The sequence below is a fragment of the Corvus moneduloides genome, chromosome 1, assembly GCF_009650955.1.
Source record: "Corvus moneduloides isolate bCorMon1 chromosome 1, bCorMon1.pri, whole genome shotgun sequence".
NCBI lineage: Eukaryota > Metazoa > Chordata > Aves > Passeriformes > Corvidae > Corvus > Corvus moneduloides.
In genome coordinates, this window is record NC_045476.1 from 112,085,720 (window position 1) to 112,109,412 (window position 23,693).

Consider the following 23,693-nt stretch of genomic DNA (forward strand, 5'->3'; position numbering starts at 1 on the left):
GCTTGCCTGATATCAAAGTAGTCTGTTGATCTCTCATCTCAGCCTGTACTCCACTCCACTCTCTATTAATCTTGACACTTGCGTTGTCCGCTGAAATGTTCTTCGTGGTGTCAAGCAAAGCAGGGATAGATCAGTCTGTGCAATGCTGTGCTTTGTTTCATTTTTATCACCCATACCTAGTAAGTGTTCTGGGGGGTGGGGGAGTTACTTTTGTTTTTCTCCTGCTTTCATCCATATTCTTAAATGGAATGAGAAGTATTTTTTTCTTCTTTTAATGGCAGTTTTCTTTCTTTTTACTATAATTAACAATTATCAGCTGCTCTTTATTGGAACCGAGTGGGATCTGAGCCTTACCATTACTCCACAGACAGACAGTAGATGGGCTGGGGGTACAGTCATTTGAACTCCTTGGTAATGCAGACAGCCTCATGGTGTATAAATGTGGAGACAAGAACAACTTCTGTACAAATGAGGGGCTGAAAGTCAGATGACTGTTAAAGTAGCTTTTTTTGTTGTTATTGGGTTTTTTTAATTATCTTTTTCCCCTCCGGATAAAAAATTTCACCACCACTTGATATTGGCTAGAACAAAAATTTGTTTAATAATTTTCTGTAAAAAATCATTATGGGAGGAGAAGTTTGTTTAGAAAATATTGGCCACTTTTTTTCCCCCTTTTTGTTTTTTAAGCTACCTGGCTTTCTTAAAAAAAAAATGTGATATTCAAATAACACTTTTCCAGTAATGTTTTGTTTGGCTTATAAATTTGTTCCAGTAAAGCCATATAACTGTGTACAGTACGCCTCGAGTCTTCCTCTGAGTCTGTTCTGTTTACTAATATAGCATTTTTATTTTGCTTCTTTGACATGTGCGTTGTTTGAAAAGCAATGCTAATGCAGTTCACAGGGATGTTGACTTTAACAGTTCCCCGTGTGAGCCGCGTGTACTGATGAGCTGGGTTTATTCTTTATTCCTGCCTTCCTCTCGGGACCCGGGTGCTTGTCTAACCCAATAGACTGACAGTGAGCAGACGGATACTGCGGCTGATGGTGAGACCACTGCCACCGAGGTTTGTACAGTCGCTGGCACCCAGCTATGGCAGGGGAGAGCGTTTTGCCTCGTCTCTTCCCGAGCCTGGGCCTCGGGGCTAAACCGCATGTCTGCTACGGCAGTTCAGGATCCCTCCCTGCGCGCGTGTGCATGTGCGTGCCTGCAAGTGGGAGAGCTTTGCTAGGAGAGTTGAGTTTCCAGTGCTCCCTAGGGGTTCCTCTTGTTTCTGAGTTTGGTTTGGAAGCTGCAAGGCCTCTGCGGTGTGCGGTTAGTGGGGCAGTGGCGGTGTCGCCCACGCCAGTGCTGCCCACCAGGAGGGTCGTGCTGACCAGATGGTGCCCTGGGGTTTTTTGCTTGCTTGTTTGCTCTTATACTCTGAAGCCTCAGTGGGAGAGTGGGGAAAAGACAATAAAAAGCAGTTTTTGAATTTACTGAATATCGGTATTCTCACATTTTAAATGTTTAAGGTTTTTCTTTAATGTAATTTCACACGGCATCTTCACATGTTGCCATCAGTAGTCCAGGTATTCTTTTAAGAGGAGAAATGTAAAATGTTTATATTTTCCTTGCACTGAGAAGCCTCATATCCACAACCTGATACATAGACTGTGCAGGCAAATTCAACCCTATGTGACTTCACTGAAGTGCATATAATGCTTTCATAATTAATATAGTTGCAGGCAAAAACATGAGCTGAATTTCATCTGACATCTGCTAGAAGACAGAGTCTTACCACAAACACTACTCTAGGTTTTCAGAAGGATCTCATTAATGTTTGAGACTGTTAAAATTATCATCAAGGAAAAAATTTCTTTATGACACGTCAGGACAGTTCAGCCTCGGCTGTAAATAGAATAAATTTGAACTGAGTTGTAATCAACAGATTTTCCCATTAGTCATTTGTCTAATTAGGACTATATGAAAAATTAACAATAAAATAGCAGCATGGGCATTAAAAGAATTCAAATGGTGCAACAACATAAAGTCTGTTGAGATGGGTCAGGAGTACAAAATGCTTTGGAGTGCTTCTTCCACTCCATAGCTTCAGGCCTTGAGCCCTCCAGAAAGTAAAATATAATCATAAAATTGTGACATTTCAAATGTTCAGTTTATTACTCAAAAATGCATGTTAATATCCCTAGCTGCCCTCTTTATTTAGAGGAGAAGATACAGCACATCTCAGTTTTCCTTACAGATACCTGATTTTACAAATGTGTGGTGTATTTGCCACCTGAAAATCGCACCCTGGGAAACAGGGCTGCCAGGGCAGTCCTTATGGCATTGCTTTTGAAAATGTGCATCGAAGTGGATGGGATGTGTGTGCCATTCCAGCTGATAGGTCCTGAAAGGATAATACAGGCTATATATGAAATAAAATTGCAGAAATACAGAAAGGGACTAAGGTTAGGGAAATAGCATTTTAAGCAAATAAAAATGTGCTTCCTTCTGTAGAAATTGTTGCAGGTTTTTCGCCCATAGTGAGTTTATGCAAAGCTTTGCTTGTGGCCCAGATTATGTCATATGTGTAAACTCCGGGATTACAGAATTCCGTAGAATTTTCTGTTGCTGTTTGGTCCTAGACTAGCCGTGACCTTGGTGAGAAGGTGCAACTGCTGCTCCATAAATAGAGATCTATGAATGTGGAGCATAGCAATATTTATAAAAGGAAGATGTTTAATACCCCTTTGTTAACAAAAAACAAATTTGAGGAGGTTTGTTCTGCGTTAGGAAAACCGTGCAAAGCCAGTGTGTCTACTCCTTCTCCTTAAACCCTTAATGAAGAGAAAATGGGACTTCTACCTAGTGTGTGTACCTCTCACCAATGTTCATAAAGCCTTCATTCATTCAAGTGGGTAAGGTTTTGTTTTCCAATCTTTCTCATGCTGGCAGTCGGATCAAGAGGAGGACGGAGATCTAAAGGCACAGGTACAGAAACAAAAGGTCTAGATGTTGCTCAGGTATCAATGTTGGAGGTGTTCGCCTCTTCCAGCATGTTACTGTCAGTTCTCTGTGAAGAAATGTGTAGAAACAGCATTTTGTATCCTTTCAATACTGTGTCCCTTACCTTTCCCTTTCTTTTTCACTTCTTTCAGAATAGTCTGATTAAGCGAATACAGGGTGAAAATGTGTATGTCAAACATAGTAATCTTATGTTAGAGGTTGGTATTGGTATATACCAGTGCATGTACGTACATGTGTGTTAGTTTTAGTGGTAAACTGTGGATCTGCACTATGATGCATGAACTGTGTACTCCCACCTGCTAATAGATTATTTTTTCTCTCAGATTATGATGACTCCTCTAACTCGTACTATAAATATCAATATATGCGTGTGCGTATATGTGTGTGCCTCCACGCGCATATGTATGTTTGTTTGGAGCCTCTTTATCAGGTGCAAATTAGAGCCATATGGACAAGCTCTTTAAGAGTGTACTTAGACTCACTTGTACAAGATATGCTATGCTGTTCTCTTTCAAAATGCCACATTTTCACAGAGTGTTGTGTTAGTGCTGTGCTCCCCGGCTCCCTGAGCTGTTACTTCCCTCTATACTAACCAAGTTGTGTGTTTTGGCTCTGAAGTTTGGTTGGCTTAGGATGTATCACAAACTGCTCTATTCTTTTAAAACTGTCCAGGATCTAGATAAAACCCAGGAAGATCTGATGAAACATCAGACCAATATAAGCGAGTTGAAACGCACCTTCTTGGAAACCTCCACAGAAACGACTGTGTCTAATGAGTGGGAGAAGAGGCTTTCCACATCTCCCGTTCGGCTTGCAGCAAGGCAGGAGGATGCTCCTATGATTGAACCACTAGTGCCTGAAGAGGTCAGCGTGAGCTGAAAGGCTTCATTATGTATTTGTCTCTTCATTTTTACTTATAGCAGCTCTCACTAGATTAGAGGCCGTAGTTAGAGGCCATTCCCTGCTTGCAGGCACTCCCTTTTCTCAGGACTCAGGCTCTAGCAGCAAAGTTGGGAGGAAGAGCAGATAGCATTAATATATACATATACAATTATATATGTATTTAGCAAATGAAATTCACTGGAAGCCGTGTGGCAGAACTGGGTCTCTTTGAGGGTGCAAAATACAGGCGTTGTTACAGGTTCGGTGAGCTTGAGGAAGTCCAGCCATGCGTGAAAGAAACCATGAAAGTGATGGAGAGAAAATTTAAACAATGGTGACTGGTTGGGAGCAGCGGTGTAGTGAGATGGGTGGGGGCTGTGTTGCCAAGCTTGAAAAGAAAATAAAGATTAAAGGGCAGAACTCAGTCTCTGAAGACAGAGAAGAAATAATGATGATAATTAAACCTTCTTGGCCAGTTCCATAAGGGAACTGATGGTTGCTTCAGTCTGCTGGATACCATCATTGAAGACCCAATGCCAATTGCTAAGTGTCTGTGTTTTCATGCAGTGTGCATGTGTGAAAAAATCTTGCTCACTCTGCAGTCTTGAAGTGCTTGTAAGAAACTTGCTGATTTAAAAGCTGGTGTTTACTTGATTTGTAGATAGATAAGGACATGTAGGGGTAGCAAGGCAACATTTGTGTTGCAATAAAATACATAGTGCAGTGTCTTGGCTTAAGTCCAGTGAAGCAAAAAGAAATAAGCTTGTGTGGTCTGCCTGAAAGTTAATTTTTTTTATTCTATTATGAATGGTTTCTGTCTCACAGGAATTATCTTTATGGGTACCTCTTGCTTTTAGCATTGACGACCAATAAATGGTCATGAGATTTGTTTCTCTGCCCACAGCACTGATGTAATGTTGTAAGGAACTCAGTGAAAATTGTCTGGAAAGTGTAAATTGAAAGAATGTTCTGCTTTCTCACCATAGAGACTGGTGTTGCAGACCCACAACTCTGGGGAAGGGAATCCCTGGAGGTGTGCAGGTAGCAAGTGTCAGCTTCTCCTCATAGGGAAAGGGATATTGCCAAGGAAAGGGCCCTGACCTCCTCCTCTCTCACATTATACCCAATGGCTGATGCGGGCACCAGATGTGTGTTAGTGTGTCATTCAAGCTGGGTTAAAATACCTAAAAAAGCAGACTCAGTGCTCAAAGCTTCCCTTTTGAGGGGAGCACAGAGGAGTTTTAGTGTTGCTCCTACTGCCTTGTTCAGGAATCATAACAGACCCTACAAACAGGTTAGTTTGGTTGTAGTTGAAAACAGAGGTTTATCCTTCTAAAAAGTAAAATTGTCAGTACAATGAACAGGATACATTTATCATAATAAAGATGTAAGGAACAGTTAGAAAGGGTGGCTAGCTGAGCCTGAATCAGAGGATTGCAGGGAAAGCAAATTTAACACCACCCTGTTTAATATTTTTATTACTTTAGGAGTTTAATAAAAAGTTTAAGCACAAAAAGTAGTGTAGCAAAGTATTACAGTTATGTAGGCTTCACCCTGAGGAAACACATCTGAATTTAACCATTCATTTGGAAAGGAAAAGGGCAAGAATTATTCTTATCTGGTATCTCTCCTCTTGCTAGCAGAAGATGACTTGCTCCAAAGTGATGTCCAGTTACTTAAATGCATGTATGTCTTACAGGCATCTAAGTAATCTACATCTGTTTCACAGAACCTCATCTAAGTGAAGGTATTTCTGTGGAAAATTGAGAGCAGACTTGAGCTATCAGAGCCTAACTCTGAGGTGACTTCAGCTGTAGATAACACCTGGTCATCCTTTTGATCGCAATAAGTGGGATGGTTTCAGTTCCCATGTCCTGATGAGAGGGGATTTTTTCAGGAAGAAATTGAAGCCATTCATAGGTCAAAATCAGCACCTTGATGTCTACTAAGAAATGCAGAGGCAGTCAGGATAGTGTAGTGCCTTCTGCTAGTCAAAGAAGTTCTACATTTTGCTTAGCATATCCACTTTAAAAACATGTTCAGCGCTGTTACCTGTAGCTCCTTCTTATAATAAAACAAGAACAGAAGAGAAAAGATGTCTTTTCAAAATGTGGTCTTCAAGTATGTGGCACCTGAGTGTGTTTGGTCAGTGTGACTTTAAGCCTGTCTAGTCACCACTTGGTTTCTTAGAACAAATGGGGAAATACGTTGGTTTCCCTTAGTGATGAAAAACATGCTTTTAAATATCTTCCATGATGGTGGCCAGATAGCTGCAGAACATGAAAGCCATCATATTGACAAACTCCTTGATAGTGTTTAATCTCACCTGGATTGGATCAAACCAACACTTTAGGAATAAAGGAGTTATGCTTCTCATCACAGTCAGGGAGCTGAGCCATTTATCCTTTTCTCTTTCTAGTATCCTATCTTTCTTTAAACTTCTACCTTTCCTCCTGAGTACATGAACCGTTTTATCATGCTAGTCAGAGGACTTCCATTGGCATGTCTAGTGAGTACAGTAGCTACTGAAGTCACTAGAAAGGGTTTGGCAGGAAACCCATTTTGCTCTGCAGGGGCTTACTTTCTTTGGCCAAATGACAACAGTGGCCAGCCCAGAAGGTGGGCTCAAAAGGCCTGGGAAATTGAGTCTTACCAACATTTAAAATTTTCCCAGTTGTCCAAGTTAGAGAGATACTATTCTCACACCACTGGGAAAGCACTGACGGGATAAAAGTGAGGAGATTTTGGTGTCACACTACAGGACAATAGGAAAAGTGCTCCTAAGACTTCTAATACCAGCAGGGAAAAAGGGAGAGCTGAAATCTTAGCTGGGCACACCTTCTTCCTGCTTCAGCAGAGAGAGCTGCAGACTCAGGAGAGAGCCTTGTCCAGAGTGAAGGTGGAGGGGCGTGTTCTGGGCTAGTGGTGGAAGCTGTGTAAGCTGGCATCAGTCCCAGTTAAATGAATAATATGAAACAAAACAAACACAGTGCATCCACACCTGGGTGATACTCAGTTTAGTGGGTTTTGTGCTACACTTGTGCATAGCATTTGTATACTCATGTCTGCTTTGCATTCACCATAGAGAGACACTGATTTCACTTCTAACTGGAAACCTCTATGCTGTAAAATGTTTCTCTTTAGTTCTGTTTCCTAATTTTCCATGCGATTAATAATTTGTAGAGTAGAGAAATATGATGAGCTACTGTAAAGTATAGTAGACTTTATACCCTCCTTTTACTAAAAATCATTTATTCCCCTGACATTAGACCAAAGAAGAAACAGAAAAATCAGAAAAAATCATATTTTTGCAGAAGGGAGGTACTACATTCCTTGAAATGCAGGTAAAAACAAACAATGCTTCATTGAAATGCAGTCAGAAAGTATGGCAATGATTTATTATTTTATTATCTTTTTCCTTTCCAAGCCTCCCTTTTTATATTTTTTTAATTATTATTATTTCATAAGTTTCAGACAGAGATATAATCTGAGGACCAAACTCTGAGGAATGGGTCCTCTCCAGAGCTTATGGCTTCCTAATGGAGACTGATTTCTCGGCTAGTTAGAAATCTTTTTGCACGGTGCTGTTTGGATGTTGTTTGCAGTTTGCATGCATTTCCAGCATAAACCTCACTGAGAACGGTTATGGTGAATGGGGCACTTCTGTCACGAGAATGAGTTTCCTTTATATTGTCAAGTGAATTTAGATTATGCTGAGTGATGGTGAACTTTATATTTTTATTGGTTTTTCTATTAGCCAAGTGTGATAGAGAAGAAGCTGCAGGAAGGAGAATCTGCTGGCACTTTGGTTACTTCTCATCAAATCATTATCCAGAAAAGTATCCCATCATCCCTAGAGGTTATTTTTAATTCATTTGATTTTAAACTACATCATTTGCTTAGTTAAATACAGAAGTTATGGTCCTAAAGTCAAATAACTGGATGCTGATTGCATAGTCGAAGCAAATCACATAGCACATTTTGCATGAGGGGGAAAAAAGATGCTACAATTAAGTTCCATTCAGAGTTTTTAGTAGTATGCTTAGTTTATACTGTTTGCTGTGTTGTGCTTCTCCATTTAAACAATCTCCAAAGGGGTTGATGTTATTCTAACAAAAACAAGGAAATTCAGTGGAGGCTACAGCTACATACAAATGCATACTATTCTAAAACATCATTAACAGCACGTTTGTAACAACTGGGGTACAGTTGAATGGGCTTATTTGCCCTATTTTTGTAATTTGTTTTTGACTGTAGCTTTGTGAACCACTGTAGTATGTGATTTTTAACGGCAGGTTGATTCCAATCATCATTTTAAATTATGCGCTGACATGCTATCTCGCTTCAAACAAATACAGAAATAGTTTGGCAAAAGTAATATTTTTGGGTCCACATTAGATGGACCACTGAGGAGAGAGAATATGCAAAGAAATCATATTTTGCCTAAGGTGATTCTGTTTATTTGCTTGATAACTGCTGTAAGAAGTGCAATGCCAAAAATTATTATATGCTTTCAGAAGCAGCAGCATGATTTCTTAAAAGTCTTCATACTTTAGTGCTCCTGAAGTACAGATAAACCTTAGATATTCTAATTTAGCTTTTATATCTCAAATATAGGGCACTGAGGATTGGGTTATTATAGACAAAATACCCTCTGAGGTAGTTGATGGTGAATCGGAAAAAAATCTGGCATACAAAGTAGTGACTGTGAGCAGTAAAACTGCATTTCCACCTGAGATATTAAAATCCAGTACCATTCTAATGCAGAGCTTTGAGGACTTGGAAAGTGAAATACAATCCAATGAGGAGAATAAGCAGAAAATGTTCACCCTAGGAAAGTCTTATGATACCGTATCTGGGAAAATTGTAACCATGACAAGTAAAGCTAAAGAGGGCGAGAAAGCAGTACAGCCTTCAGTAGAAACTTTGCAAAAAATGGAAAGGGAAGTGCAAGAATCTGTGAAAATCGTTCCAATAGTGGCCAAGTATGAAATCCTCAAGCCTGTCACTGATGACAAAGCCAGGCGGGGATCCGACGTGCAGAGCCCGAGAAGAAAGCTGTCTGACTCTCTGACACCCATAAAGGAAGCTGAATCTCAGTTGCAAAGCCCTGAAGAGAAGAATTTGAAAAAGACACTAACGATGGACCAGGATTTGCAGTTACTCAGTACACTGGAAAGCTTACAGCTTGGCAAAGCAGAAAAGCATCTTGGCGGAGAAGCTGTAAAAGCAAGGGCGTTTGCCCGGACAGATAAGAGCCTGTCTGAGTGGAGATATTCCAGAGAACAGCCATTTACCATTGCTACTGCTCACTATGTTACTGAGTCGTCTGCATCAAAAGTGGTGGTAACAAGTGGCTTTGACTTCATGCCACAATTTAAAGATAAAAGCATGACTTTTTCTAGGCAATCCCCTCACACCACCCTACCTTTTGGTTCTCTTGCTGCCTGGCTTTATGTTGACAGCAGCCAACCCAGCTTGTTTTTTTTCTCTCATACTTTGAATCCGTCTCACAGTCTGAAGCAGACATTATATAAGGCTTTCAACCTTTCTGGTTTATGTACTGAAATTTAGTATTGCTGCTGTGGCTTGTTAATAAAAGGGAAAAAAATTAAAAAAAGGTTTGCTTGAACCAGCAAAATGCCAATGCTAACAACTATGCTTTTTAACTATTGCTTACTACAGCCATTATGAATTCGCTCTGATTTATTTTCCCATTCTTTTCCTGTTTCCAACCTCTCCGTGCCCCTGCAACCTTCTCTCCTTTTCCTCCGTCTCTGCCTCTGATTTTGGCAATTAATATGTCTGTGCCTATGGGTGTGCCTTTCTTCTGTGTATGACTCTACATTTCTTTGTCTGTTTAGACTAAACAGTCCACCAGTGAAAAAACCTTGGATGGTTCAGATATCTTCACTTTAATAGAGTCCGCCAGAAAACCGACTGAGTTCATAGGAGGGGTTACTTCTACTTCCCATAGCTGGGCTCAGGTGGCTGCTTGATTCCCTCCATCGATGTCATAACCACACACCAATTACTTTTGCTTTTCTATTGTTTCGTGGTTTTTTGCACAATTTGGAACTGTATAACTAATGCATGTATTCATGTGTGTTTTCCTTTGTTACAATGGACCACAACAGAAACTTCCCCAAAAAGAAAAAAAACCAAAACAAAAACCAACAAGCAGGTTTCCTCTCATTTCATTTTATTTTGGTCATTTTGCGGGGTGCTGTATTTTGCCTTTGTAAAACTCACACAAAAATACCGGAGAAGAACACTGACATTGAAATTTCTCTTCACTTTTAAAAATTTTGATTCTTGCTTTGTTTTCCATTTTACTGTACTGCTAACATCCTGAGAACGAAAATCCATGCAATGTGGGAGAAATAACTTGGCAAAATACAATGCCCATTTTTTAAAATTTATGTTCACAGTACATTAAGCTGGGGAGCTACTGCAAATAGTGTTGTCTGCTTCTGATGCTGAGAGTTTTTTCCTCCTTCCCTGCAGAGAATAGACACAACGACGTCTCAGGAGATAAGTTCCAGTGACATGAAGCAAGCAGTTCAGCCGGATCAGGATACAGTGCAGAAGGTTGTACAGGAGACTGTAGTTGTCAAGGAGAGACATGGGATGGAGGTGCATGCAGGCGGGGATCCTGCTAAAGTGGCCGGACTTGCACTGGATGCCCAGGCTGAGGCAGCGTCGGCGGTGGCTGCCGGCATGAAAGGGAAGGAGGGCTCTGCTGGGACTGAGGGGGCGAAGGAGGAAAAAAGGGAGGAGGCTGGGAAAGCCCATACCAAACAGGAAGGAGTCGCTGCCGCTGCTTCGTGTGAGCAGGCGGAGGAGCACAGAACAACAGTCCAACTTTCAGAGTCTTTGGAAAGAAAACCTCATTTTGAGGTAACTTGTTGTTAAATTGGTCATGTCTGTGCTGAATTGTGAATGTGGGCAATAGTGGGCTAAGTTAATTCCTGTCATCAAAAGTAAAGTGTGCCCAAATTGTATAATTGCATTTTTACAGCAGGCAGTTTTTGTCTCCTCTTATTTCCTCCTTGTATGTCATCTGCAAGGCTTGCTGCTGGTTTTCATCATTAGCAAAATGCCATGCATTTTTACTTGAAACTGCTTTTCATGCTACAGAGAAATACCAAATTTCATGGCATTTTTTGCAACAGATAACAGGATCAGCTGGCATTCTGTTTGGGAAAGTCCATCGAAGTTGGCAAAGTTCACATGTCCTCAAAGACAGGAAATTGTCTTTTCCATGCTTCGTGTGATTATAAATAAGTGTACTGTGTCTTAAACAGATCAGGTTCCTTATCTTAGCCCCATTAGAAAAATTTCAAGAGCTGTTTTGTGAGGGTTTTTTTCCCTCAGAAAGAGCTGAACAGACAACTAAGCCTGGGCAGAATTCATTCTCTTGGCATTTTAACAAAAAGTAGAATCACAGATTCTTAGAACATATGAGGCTGGAAGGGCCCTCTGGAGTTCATCTGCTCCAATCCACTGATCAGGCAAGGACATCCAGAGTGAGTTGCTGCCCAGGACCATGTCCAGAGAGCTTCTTCTGAATATCTTCAAGGAAGGATACTCCACAATCTCTCTGGGCAACCTATGCCAGTGTTCAGTCACTTTCACAGTGAAAAAGTGTTTCCTGACGCTCAGAGGAAACCTCCTGTTTTTCAAGTTGTGACCATTGCCCTTGTAGTGTTTAGAGCATTTTGGACTTTGTTTTCATAAAATCCAGGGAAGTGCTAAGTGTTGCCAGCATTACATACATGAATGTACCACTGTAATGAAGAGAATTTTCTCCTTTTTTTTTTTCTTAAATGCAGAGCACTTTTTAGTTGTTCTTTCTTTTCCTCAAGAAAAAAAAAAATGTTCTGAGAAATCCATAAGCTTTTCTAAATGTTCCAATTCCTTCTCTTTTGTTCACGCAGTCGCCAGTTGTGAAGACTGAGACTATCAGTTTCAGCAGTGTTCCCGCTGGTGGGGAAACCCTTGAAATTTCAACAAAGGAAGTGCCAGTAGTCCATACAGAAACAAAAACCATTACATATGAGTCTTCTCAGGTAAGAAATTCTGCAAAAGACATGGTCTAATTTAATGTGCTCTTAAGGAACCCATTTCTTCACCCATCTTTAAGTGTATGCTTTAGTGTAAGCTTTTCTAAGTTGTTCAAGTATTAAATATTAGCATGAGGAGGATGTATATAAGAATAACTTACCTGAGGATGACTCTCATGTCCTGGTGTAGGGCCTTTTGAGTACACTGATGAAACTGCAGATTTAGAAGCACTGGCTTCTCATCTGTGCTTCCAGAGGCAAAGGAGAGCCTCCAGATGCACAGAGAAATACTGACTCATGGTAACCTAACAGCAGTTACCCCCTACCATAAGATACTCAATTCATAAAGAACTGTAGAAATAGGGATGTTTAACAGTCCAGTTCTTGCCTCCCTGTGCTCAGGAGCATTTTTTTCAGTGACTGGTTTTCTCTTCTCCTTTCTAGGTGGATGGCAGTGCTGACTCTGAACCAGGTGTATTGATGAGTGCACAAACGATCACGTCTGAAACCACCAGCACTACAACTACTACACATATCACCAAAGTGAGTCCTCAGAAAACAGGGAGCTCTTTTTTTCACCAGGGTGTATGCTATCTTAACTTCAGTTCTATGATGTATTTCAAAATGGGGACACATTCTGATACTCTCTTGACAAAATCTTTTAAATTTACCATAAATACGTGTCCTTATTCACCTGTCCTTGGCTATGCTGAGTTGATTAACGCATCATCCAGCGACTTGACAAGATTGTCCTAAACCTTTAGGGTATGTCTAGGCAAGCACAAAACCTTGCTCTACAAAGACACTTGATTTAGCTGCAAATACTACGTGGAACAAGAAGGAGTATAACCACATTGGCATCATATGGTAGCCTGGAAGGAATAATTTGTCTGAACATGAGGCTCCATTGACATGACTGTGCTTTTCAGCCCTGAGATATTAGCCCTGCACGGTGTTGAAAGCACATAGTAAATCTATATCATGTCACCATAACAGGACATTCAGTCATCTCAGACACCTTGGCTGTGTTTCTGGGTGGTACCCTGAGGAACCTGCCCACAGCCAGACCAAAATCTCGTATCTGCACAGACAAATGGTGTCGTGTGTTCCAGGTTTCAAGGTAGCATTTAAATAACAGTTCCTCCCTAAGCAGAAACTCTCTTAGTGCTGTGACAGCTCTCCTACCAATATTCACTGAGAACAGGATTTCATCTTTCTGCAGTGAAGTTCACCCATTAGTAGATGAGCTATACAAAGGCCACACCACCCTGTATGCCATTCTGAAGCAAGCAGTTGGACTTAACTATGTCTGAATATGGGCTGTCTGTATTCCCATTCTGTTCTTCATGGGACAAATTCGCCATTTTTGGCATACAAGCATCTCTCTTGATCATGTGCAGATTAACTAGAGTCATAAAATTACCTGTGTTGGAAGGACCTCTTGAGGTCATTAGTCCATTCAGAGCACTCAGGCGAACTCCAGACCTGCTCACTTGCCGTCCAGGGTTGTCCCCTCTGCGTGAGCTGTTTGAGCCGTTTTGGTCCAGTCATGAGAGGGTTCCTGCGCTGATCATTCTGGGGTTGAGTAGCAGCACTCTAAAGTAAGTTACTGACATGCTGTTGTCCCTCCCATCTAGACTGTGAAAGGAGGCATCTCAGAGACAAGAATTGAAAAACGAATAGTCATCACAGGAGATGCAGATATTGATCATGATCAGGTAAAATCTACAAACTGCTAAAAAGGCTACCCTGAAGACTGCCAAAGAGAACACTTCTAAACATTGCTTCGAGATATTATTCATACTGGCATGCCTTAAATTAAGCTGGAATAGTAGTTAAATCAGTGACGGTATATTTCATATTTTAATCATTTTCCTCATTTGTAAATTGTGTAATATGTCATGAATCTCTCCACCTTGCTACTGATCATGCATGTTCCACCTCCTTTTTGTTTTTGCCCTTCTGTGGTTTCCTTGGGATAGGCGCTGGCTCAGGCAATTAAAGAAGCCAAAGAGCAGCACCCTGACATGTCAGTGACCAAAGTAGTGGTACATAAAGAGACAGAAATCACACCAGAAGATGGGGAGGATTGACCACAGGTAAGAGGACCAGATGATTTTCATAGGCATTTACTGGGCTGGCATGTTGCAGATGTTGTTTTCCTACCATATTTCACCTTTAACTCTTCACTTTCTCTCACTGGCATTTTCAAGTTGCTGGTTATCAGTTCCGATATTTGAAAGTAAACTGTATTTGGCTCTAGACATCTGTCTTCATTAAACAGTGCCAGCTGGAGAAAGATAAACTGCTCATTTGCTTTCCTTGGCTCCCTGAAAAGTCCTCATTGTCCATGCTTTGTTATAGTCTGATTTTCTACTTCTGAAGTCATAAAAAATCTGTTGTCTGCTTTTGTGTCATTTAAGAACAAAAATAATTTGTTCTTAAAGGTGTGCATTTTGGCTTAAAAATGTCAAGGGAAAAACCTACAGCTGCTTTTTAAATGTCCTGTGCAGATATGTTACAAGTTCTGCTTTAATTCCCAACTTGTAAAGGTATGGTCCAACCTGCTTTTAAACGCAGTGAATTAGTTGGTCGGTATTTGGGTGTCTTGGCTTTCCTGTATTTGAAAGAACATTTTATGTTTTAAAGCAGCATTGTTTATCAGGATGAGATGATAATGCAGCTTTTCTTGCGTCAAGCTTTTTCTCAGTAAAGGCATGCTCTCCAATAGTGGCTGGCTTAACAGACGTCTTAATATTCCTATATTTATTCTGTGTGCAGAAACATGTCATGCATACTAACCTGCTATGCAAAAGCTCTTAATGCCAGCACCATTGCACAAATTGCTTTGAATGCTGTATGCAGAAGGGGAAGAAAAAGCTGCTTGTCGGATTTGTTGAATCGATAGCAGCATTTTATTCTTAAAACAATATGTATTCCCTAGCACTTGGTGTAAGTAACAGAGTATAATGCACAGCACCTTTTGAAGCTCTTTGGCTCTCCTGCTTTTGGATATACAGACCCTAAAGAAAACTGAATTTCAGTGTCAGTTATTTATTTGGAAGATGGAACCAGTCACTAAGGAGTGAGTAGCTGTGATTCCTGTGGTATTCTGCTAATTGTTTCAGAGACAGCTCAATGTGCCTTGCTTAAAAGTCTGTTGATGTCACTAATTTGTTCCGTTGGTGTCAGTGGACTTTGGATTTGGTCCAAGTTGCTTATACTGGGATGATGCCATTTTCAAATAGCTTCTCTTATATGAACAAAGTGACAAAATCTCTTTTGCAAGAGAGTAGTTGCTTTGAGTAATTAACTCAGTTCTCTTTTCTGCAGGAATAACCTAGAATGCATATGAATCCAGACATGCATACGTGTAGGAATACGAGAGCCTATACGGAGTCTCAGTTCCAACCTGACTGACTTGTATCTGTCTATGGAAAATTTCACTACAGAAGAATTGATCTTGACCGTTAATAAAGAAACTGGCAGAGATACCTTCCCATAGAAAGCAATCTGAATCAGCAGCAGTTAAACAATATTGCATGAAGCAACAATAAAATTACAGAAAAGCAGCATTTTTAATTTTCTTAAAATGTCTAAGTTTTCAGCTTTACCTGCACGTTCATAAACAATATAAACAGTGATCTCATGTAACACATAAACAGTTCATGCCTTTCACAGTTTCTGAAAGTATAAACAAATTAAAATTTGTTAGGTGGCCAGCCTTTTGTTTACGGATATTGTAAATGAAGATTACCCCCAAAATGCTAGAAGCTGTATAGGTACTGTGTATAATGTTTTACCACACATTAGATGTGCCAATAACACAGTTTATTCAGTAAACAACTTGAATCTTATATTTGTTTCATCTGGTTTTATTACTGCCCGATAAACGATGATGAATCTTTACTCTTATCAAAACATTTAAATGCTTACAAAGTGTGCTTTGTATACCTGACTGAATACCTTATGAGGTAGTAATGATTTTAGTATATTAACTTTAATGATTTTTGTCAGCATTGTTCAGAGTCAGCTTCCAGTCACCCTTCACAGATCCTAACCTTGTAAATTATATGTAGTTATTTTGGAGGAAAAGAAAAAATCTGTATTTTACTTAGTTTGCAGCTTTAGAAAATTATTAATCTGAAATAACCGTGATGGTTTTCTATTGATTTCCCTTTTGTTCTCAGAGGAAAACAAAAAAAAATCTGTTTTGAGAATCTGGTCAGCATTTACTATCTAGTTCTGAGTCAAGCCTTAACCTGTACAGAACGTCCACTGAAAACTCGTTAGCGTCCAGCTCTAATACCCACGGAAGGGATAGCGTCCATTACACTGTCAGCTGCATCACAACACATGGTGAATGTATGTTTCTGCATAGTGAAATAAAAGTGGTAAATGCATCCGAAATTGTATTGTTCTGTGTCTAAAAGCACCTAGTGGTTTTTAATATTCAAAACATCAAAATGTTATGTTTGTAAGACGCCACAGGTTTTACTCATGTGCACAGTAGATGTGTTTTGTCTTCAGCGGCTGACACTGCACTGTGCAGACAGTGGGAGTTAGCAGAGAATCCAAAGGGATGACGATGTTCACCTTTGGGCATATGGTGTTTGCAAAGGAAAAGGACTGTTTGGTTCCTTCTGTTTTCTCTGGTTGTGTAACATTTCACCGAAGCTGAATGAAGAATTTTGTCGTTGCTTAGAAAGTAAAGGCCAGTAGCGCTTGATCCAGATCCACTCTCTTTTTGTATTTTTGCTCTGAAACATGGATAAAATTCTCTTTAAAACAGTTCCTTTTCTTTTTTTTTTTTTTTTTTTTCTCCTTTGCCACATCTCACTGACACTCCCCTGGTAGTTTAAGAAAAATTTGTAACAATTAGTTCACCCTTCAATCTGTGTTTCCTTGCAGGATTGAAAGACAATGGGTACAAGCAGACTTTTCAGGACATAAAGGGCCAAATTTGCCCTTCGTTGTTTACACGGGGCTCCCTGCCACTGAAGTGAATGGATTTGCCTTCAGTGGAGAGCAGGATTTGACCCAGTGACTTGTTAATAAATGTTTATTTTCATAATTTAGAAAGAAAAATAGTATATATAGAGAGAATAACCTGTAGATAATAATTAAAAGTAATATCCCAAGGCTTTTAAAGCTTTGCCCTTAGTCTCCAAAACGTCTTCCTTCCACCAGCCATTCTTCATGCCTTTAAATCCAGAGTGCTAACAATGTAACCCCTCCCCGCACCGCTGTCATTGTTACCTCTCGCCTAATGACCGACGCAAAGCTGACGGTCTGTTGTGATCTTTGATGGCCCTCTCCTCCACCTGCTAGTCCAAGACCATCTCTGTTCTCATTCCCCTGAGTGACAGTGGGCTCAGCTCTCTGGTGCTGCTGGTGCCCAGCGGCAGCCGGGAGTGGAGGAGGTCCTCACCCTGTCTTGGCCGATGGCACACCAGGTCCTCGCTACTGCATCAGGAGTTTAAAAATAGACTCCGAAGCCGTATTGATCCTCCCTCAGGTGCCCCTCATGTTGTCAGCTAAGAAACAGCATTGTATTACCTCAGAGAGACATGAGGCGATCGCACAGCCTTCTCTCCAGAGTTAGCATTATATTTTAGCATGGCTTGAGGAGATTGTACTCTGGTGATCCTGCACAGTATGTACGCTGTCTAAAGATATTGTATTGTAAGAAGTTAGTCTCCTTGGAAAGGACACTCACCACTAAGATACAGCCTAAGCGCATATAACCTATGAGGAGATGAGAGTGGACAGGCAAGGACATCTCAGTGCCGCTGTTGGTAGTAGACCCTTGTTCGGGGAACGGTTCCTGGAAGTGATAGCTTTGGTTTTTGTTAGAAACTGTTTCTTGGGTTGTCTGCCTAATGCTGTGCCACATGAAATAAAGAGCACCTGCCTGTTTCTACCAACCATCCTTTGTCTCTGTCTCTGCTCATTTATTGTTGGTCTTTGTCTGGATTCTTGACATAAACCAGCCTAGAAAACAAACCATTAGGTAGTGTATTACTTGTGGGCAGCATTGCCAACACAGACACCAGCATGGGAGAAAGCCTTACTTGCTACAGCTGCAATCCCAGCTTCAATCCTGAGAGAACTGCCTGCTCTGAACCACTGTGGGAAGGGCTTTGCACACCAGGCAGGAATGGGCATAGGAAGTGATCACACCAATCGTGACCATTACACATACAGAAAGAGTGAATACATCATGCTGACATTTTTTAAGACTGTTTGGAATCCCTTAACATTTATCCCCCCTTAAGTTTTTTAAGGCTGTCTCATCACAAATGGCAAGTAATGCTGTTTCTGTGCTCAAGCAATTATAAAAAAAATTAATGAGCTGCTAAATCCATATACTAGATCAAAGCAAGGGTTTAAGAGCTTAGCCTTATTTCTTCCCAGAGCAGATTTAGGCAGCTGGTAAGATGATGTGCTTCATCTGTACAACAAATTGTATCTGCTAATATGATAGTTCCTCATAAATAGTTCTTTATGGCATATAAATTGGACATTGAGTCCAGGCTTCAGTTTGGCAATCACACTGACAAGTCTTGCTGCAGGTTTCTTGCCTTACACCAAAATAATTCTGTCAGTTAAGATCAGAAAGCCCATTTACAAGCTTCACCTTTACATCTTCCCTCTTCACAGATAATAAGGATGAGATAAAGAAATGCACTCCCCTTTTTTATATTGGAACAATAATGGTTGAGATTCTGCAGAACTAGGAATCAAATCATTCTTTTTAATACTGTTTCCTAGTTATTAAAAGTTTGTGACATGCCTGAGGCAATGCTGAGATCTCCTGCAGTCCTATATAGATCCCAAGTGGTGGTTTGAGGTACTACGGATGGACTATGGGTGGACAAGTGGATGGCTATGAGAAACACTAACTCCATTGTTTATGTTATTTTTAAAGAAATAAAATTAAGCACTTTTTTAAAATCTATAGATTCCAAAGGCTGTGTCAGTCCTACACTGCAAATAGTGGGTTGCTGTGTCTTTTGTCACTAATTTTATGCGACATCAGCAAAGAGTCTGTCCGTGGTTGCTCCAATCCCTCAGAGCAACACAAAATACCAGCCTTCCTAATAAAAACTCGGTCATACTTAAAAAGACTTATTACTTATGCATCTTTTATTTCCATCTCGAGGATTTACATATCAAGAAACAGTGGGGCATATTGTTGTTAGTTTTTATATAAAAATATTTTCCACAAGTTCCTCTATTCACTAACTGTAACCAGATTATTCCATTACCTTGGACACTGTTAGCCCCTGTTCAAACTGTACATTACTCTGGTTTATGCCATTTGTTTCTACCTCCACCCTTTTTTCTGACTCCTGTTCAACATCAGTCCTGCTCCTCAGCTAGAACTAATGCTTCCTGTAAAGACTCCTGGAGCAGAATTTCAAAAATCCTTGTTTAAAGGGAAACATATATGAATCCTTGTTTAAAGGGAAGCAAATATGCTCAAATTACATGAAAAAGTCAGTCAACTTTCTTCCATCATCTCATGTTCCCAAATTCAGCTATAACCTCCATAAATCAGTGACCTCACCCTTGCAGCTGAAATGACCATCACTCACTGTAAGTAGTATTAATGGCCTGTCTTTGAGCATGACTACAGTGACATAAAGGGGAAAAGAAAAATGAGAGTTCTGACACTAGAAATTGTTTTCATTTTTAAATACACTAGATTTTTGTCTCTACAGTCTACCAACTCTACTTTCTTCAGTACAAAACTTAAATTAAGGACCTTTTTTTCTTGGGTGGGGTGCGGGTTTTTTTGTCCAGAGTTTACTAGGAATTTCTTTTTTATTTTTTAGAAGTTTCTTTGCTGTCTGCTGTGGTGAGGTGTACCATGACTCTTGGCTTCTGTGCACAATCAAAGCTTGGGCAATGTCAACTAATAGGAACTGCAAAAAAGCAGATCCCAGAACATAAGCAGCTTTTGAGCTGCCTGAATTACTACCCAGAGGGTGTGTTTCCACACAAGCCTTGCCTTACAGTGCACGTGTAAAGTACTGGGCATGTGTTATTCGGTGGATAATCCTGGGTGGCTGTAGTGTAAAAGACACAAGATTAGAAGAAGCACATTAAAGGGCTCAGGGAAGGGTGTATCATAAATTGTACAACAATGCAAAGAAAAAAAAAGCAATATATCTGAGTTGACAAAGCAAATAATTAAGAACTTTCAAAGCCTTTTCCAGTAGGAACAGTCCAGCTAATATGATGTTTCCTTAAATCAAGAGTGTTACTAGCCCAGATGTCCTTTCTCAGTGGATTTAGAAGGCTGTTTCTTAGACATGTTGGTTTTCTGGCCAAACAGTTGATAGATTTGGCATATGAAGGCTTCTAAAGGCATTTATATTCCTGAAGTCCAACGTCCAATCAATACACAACTTAGATGTGAATCATGTTGTATAGTCACAGAGGTGGTGACAGTTTAACCACTCATCTTTAGACCTCCTAAATCCTAAGTTACCAGACTAACACACACATTTCCACAGAACATTATTTGTTCTAAAAGTATTTTGATGAAATCATCCTTGAATATACATTAAACAATGGATTTTTATTTTGGTTTGTTTCTTTCCATTCAAAATGCCATGTGGTGATTGACATGCAACAAGATTTTTTTCCTGCAATCAGATGAGATGTCAGTACAGGTACTTTTTGTACTATCATTCTATAAAAGGGAACACCATGAAAATGCTGCAGTATGTGGCCTGATATCACAGAAATAAAGGACTGTCTTGAATACCTGTGTGATGTGCTTCTTGTGATGAGGAGACTTCTGCAGACTCAGGGAAAACAGTCTGTAATAGTTAGTTATCCCATCACTTCCCAGTTATTTTAAATTCTTTTTGTCCCTTCTGGCTTGCTTTCATATTTTCCAACTTAACCCATCTGTGTTTGATCTGTCAGGCTTCTCTCTGCATCTTCTCTCCTTCCAACTTTTCTCCCAGCTTTTGGGCAGACTGCATCTGCTGTTTCTCTTTCTATTCATTTTGCTGTTACATCTTATCACACCTATCAACCTTCTTTAAAGTCTTGCTAATTTTCTGTCCTGCAGTCTTCCCCACTCATCCATAACCACTTCAGCTTCCACAATGATGGTACCTCCAACCCTTAGGTGCGTATTTCTTTGCTTTCATATCTCTCTACAAATTTGCCTCTACATCAGCCTTGGTTCATTTTTCTCTTCACTGGTGTCTTTCCCATGAGTGATTTTATCAAGCAGTACTCTCTTTGATATTTTTTCATAGCCACTTTGTTCCTCTTCAGCCTTCATCTGATCTCTTTCAGCATTTGCCCATTTTCTCTCGCATTGACACTTGGACCTTTCATGTTTTCTGGTCCATTAGCTTTGATGAGTTGTCATCTGCTTTCAGACCTTTGAAACCCCATCCCTACTTTCTCTGCCCCTCTTTCTGACCCATCACTGAAAAGCATGCATGATGGAAATGCTGTAGATAGTTTGCCTTCAGAACAATAAATATTCTTTCCTCTAACAATATTAAACTACACTCTACTATTTAAATAAATACCCTCAGGCAGATAATCTATCTGCTGCCTGTTGCTTCTACTTCTTTCTGCATGGGGTCCTGCCCATACCTTCCAAGGAGAGCATAAATAAGATGCAGAATTAAAAAGCAGAATGACTATTACCAGCCTCTCTACTTCCTCTTCATTCTCAACTTGCCCTTTTCACAGACGTAGAGGTATTTTTTCTACTTCAACTCCTGACACCCTCAACACATCTTCACAATTGCATCCCAAGGGATCTTTCTCTTCATAATAGCTTCATTTCCTAAATTTTTAGTTCCTCTCATGGTAAAAATGTCTCTTCTGGTCCCCATCATGTCTCAATTTCACATCTAGGATCATGTTGCCGGCATTATCTAGAGCTGCTCTGTCCCACTCTGGAGGCCAGCCTGTTTTCCCCCACAAGAGATAGCACAGCAGCTCTTCTCCAGGCTCAGTCTCAGGACCAGTACTTTTCTGTTATCCTCAATGACTTGCCCTCTCTGTAGACACATACCCCACTTTTCTGTGTCAACCCTGTCCTCCTCTCTGTCCTCACTTAAGTCCTTCTGACTCTCTATCCCTTCTTTTAGTAAAGGCCCTACTTCTTTCACTCCACTTTTCTGTGGAAATCTTTGGAGCTCATGCTGTGCATCCAATATTCCTTTCCACTACCTTGCTGTGATCCTCCCCAGGAATGTAGATTCAGCCAGCTCATATTTCTGTCCAACTTATTGAAAGTAACGTTAGCATTGCTTATCTTCAAGCAATTTGTGTGTATTTACAGCTGCAGCACTGTTTAGTAGAAACAGCTCTGTCATTTGTGTTACCACATTAGGGCTTCTGTGTGAAGGCAAAATGGAGACACTCCCAGGAAATGTGATATTTGTTAGAGCATGAGAATAAAGAGGTAACATCATTGCTGTGTTGATACCTAAAGTGTTCTGGAATAAACAGCCAGTTTTATTTCCACTGATAAAAATGCCCATGACCAAATGGGCATCTTCACTGTGGCCCAACATTTTAGTCTCTGAACTGGAGCTGGTTTCCACCTGATCTGCTCAGAGCAAGGGCTGAGGAATGGGACTGTCTCCTCCCATTCTAGTACACATGACCCTTACATAAACCTTAGGAATACAGTGAAATGTTCTGATCCATGTGAGGCAGGCTGCTGTGACAAAGGCTGAGCAAGTCAGGCATCAACTCACTGATTACGCACGTTGGCGCATTTGTACTGAAATGGTGCATCGACAATATTTATTCACTCATGCTACTAAGCTCTCCTTCAGTGCATTTAATGCTGCAGGAGGAGGATGACATAGCAGAAGAGAGGCAGGCAAAGCACAGGCTCTGCCATAGCCTTGTGGGTGACAGAAACCTTGGCTGGCACCCTGCATTTTCCATCTGTGTTGTCAAGTACATCAATCACCCCAGCAATTAAAGCTAATGGATGTTGCGACAACAGTAGGCCCAGTTGGCTCCCTACCCAAATTTTATCATTATATGTCCTTGTTTTTCCAGAAATATATGTACAATGTGGGAAGCTGATTCCAGTTTCTCCAGTGAAGTATGTTAATCTCTTATTGACAATTAACCCTGTAGTGTCAAGAAAGCCACCTGGTGCTGTGGCAGGCCAAACCCCATTGCTCTAGTGATTTGGAACAAGTTTGTTTTTTTTTTTTTTGTCAAAGGAAAACTAATTTGGCCAAAACTAAAAATCTGCCTTTCACAGTAATGTGAAAAGATCCAACCAACAGCCTTAACAAAATTCCCCCAAAAGCATCAGTGTTATTGATGTGTTACGGTGGCAAAATCAATTCCGTCACTATGTATGATGGAACTTATTTTTGAGCCTTGGGAAGATGATGTGACTGAAAGACAAGGTAGTTGATAATAGTTCAGGATCAAGAAAGCTGCATCTTATGCCTAAGCCTCAGCAAAAAACCTTTGCTGTCATATCAAACTCTGTGCTTTGTCTGCAGCACTCATTTTGTACTTTAAGGCAAAAACAACGGTGGCAGAGGGGAAGAAAAATCTTGCGGCTTCTCATAAGACAACTACCATGTGGAAAAAAGAAAACCTCCCGGTATGTGTAAGTAAAATAAGGGAGTATTATTGCAGCGTATGGTGATACAGAACAACCAAGAGCTATGTGGGTTTTGTGAAAATCTTGGGGTTTTTTATTCAGGAAAA

At 40.3% G+C, this 23,693-nt stretch overlaps 1 protein-coding gene across 37 annotated transcripts in view; it reads left to right on the forward strand.

The window, feature by feature from the left end:
* EPB41L3 (erythrocyte membrane protein band 4.1 like 3) overlaps positions 1-17,887 on the forward strand; it is a 143,279-nt gene extending 125,392 nt beyond the window's left edge. For 7 of the 37 annotated variants that reach the window (XM_032122447.1, XM_032122457.1, XM_032122369.1 and 4 more), the window contains 14 exons: positions 1,013-1,066; positions 2,938-2,973; positions 3,141-3,206; positions 3,682-3,873; positions 7,161-7,235; positions 7,649-7,750; positions 8,509-9,237; positions 9,756-9,878; positions 10,399-10,791; positions 11,832-11,963; positions 12,402-12,500; positions 13,595-13,675; positions 13,940-14,056; positions 15,291-17,887. In XM_032122447.1, coding sequence (XP_031978338.1) covers positions 1,013-1,066; positions 2,938-2,973; positions 3,141-3,206; positions 3,682-3,873; positions 7,161-7,235; positions 7,649-7,750; positions 8,509-9,237; positions 9,756-9,878; positions 10,399-10,791; positions 11,832-11,963; positions 12,402-12,500; positions 13,595-13,675; positions 13,940-14,050 — 2,193 coding nt within the window. In that variant the 3' untranslated portion in view covers positions 14,051-14,056; positions 15,291-17,887. The remainder of the gene's footprint in view (positions 1-1,012; positions 1,067-2,937; positions 2,974-3,140; positions 3,207-3,681; positions 3,874-7,160; positions 7,236-7,648; positions 7,751-8,508; positions 9,238-9,755; positions 9,879-10,398; positions 10,792-11,831; positions 11,964-12,401; positions 12,501-13,594; positions 13,676-13,939; positions 14,057-15,290) is intronic. The other 30 variants (XM_032122583.1, XM_032122620.1, XM_032122628.1 and 27 more) reach the window with 20 other exon arrangements.
* Positions 17,888-23,693: the final 5,806 nt, after the last annotated feature.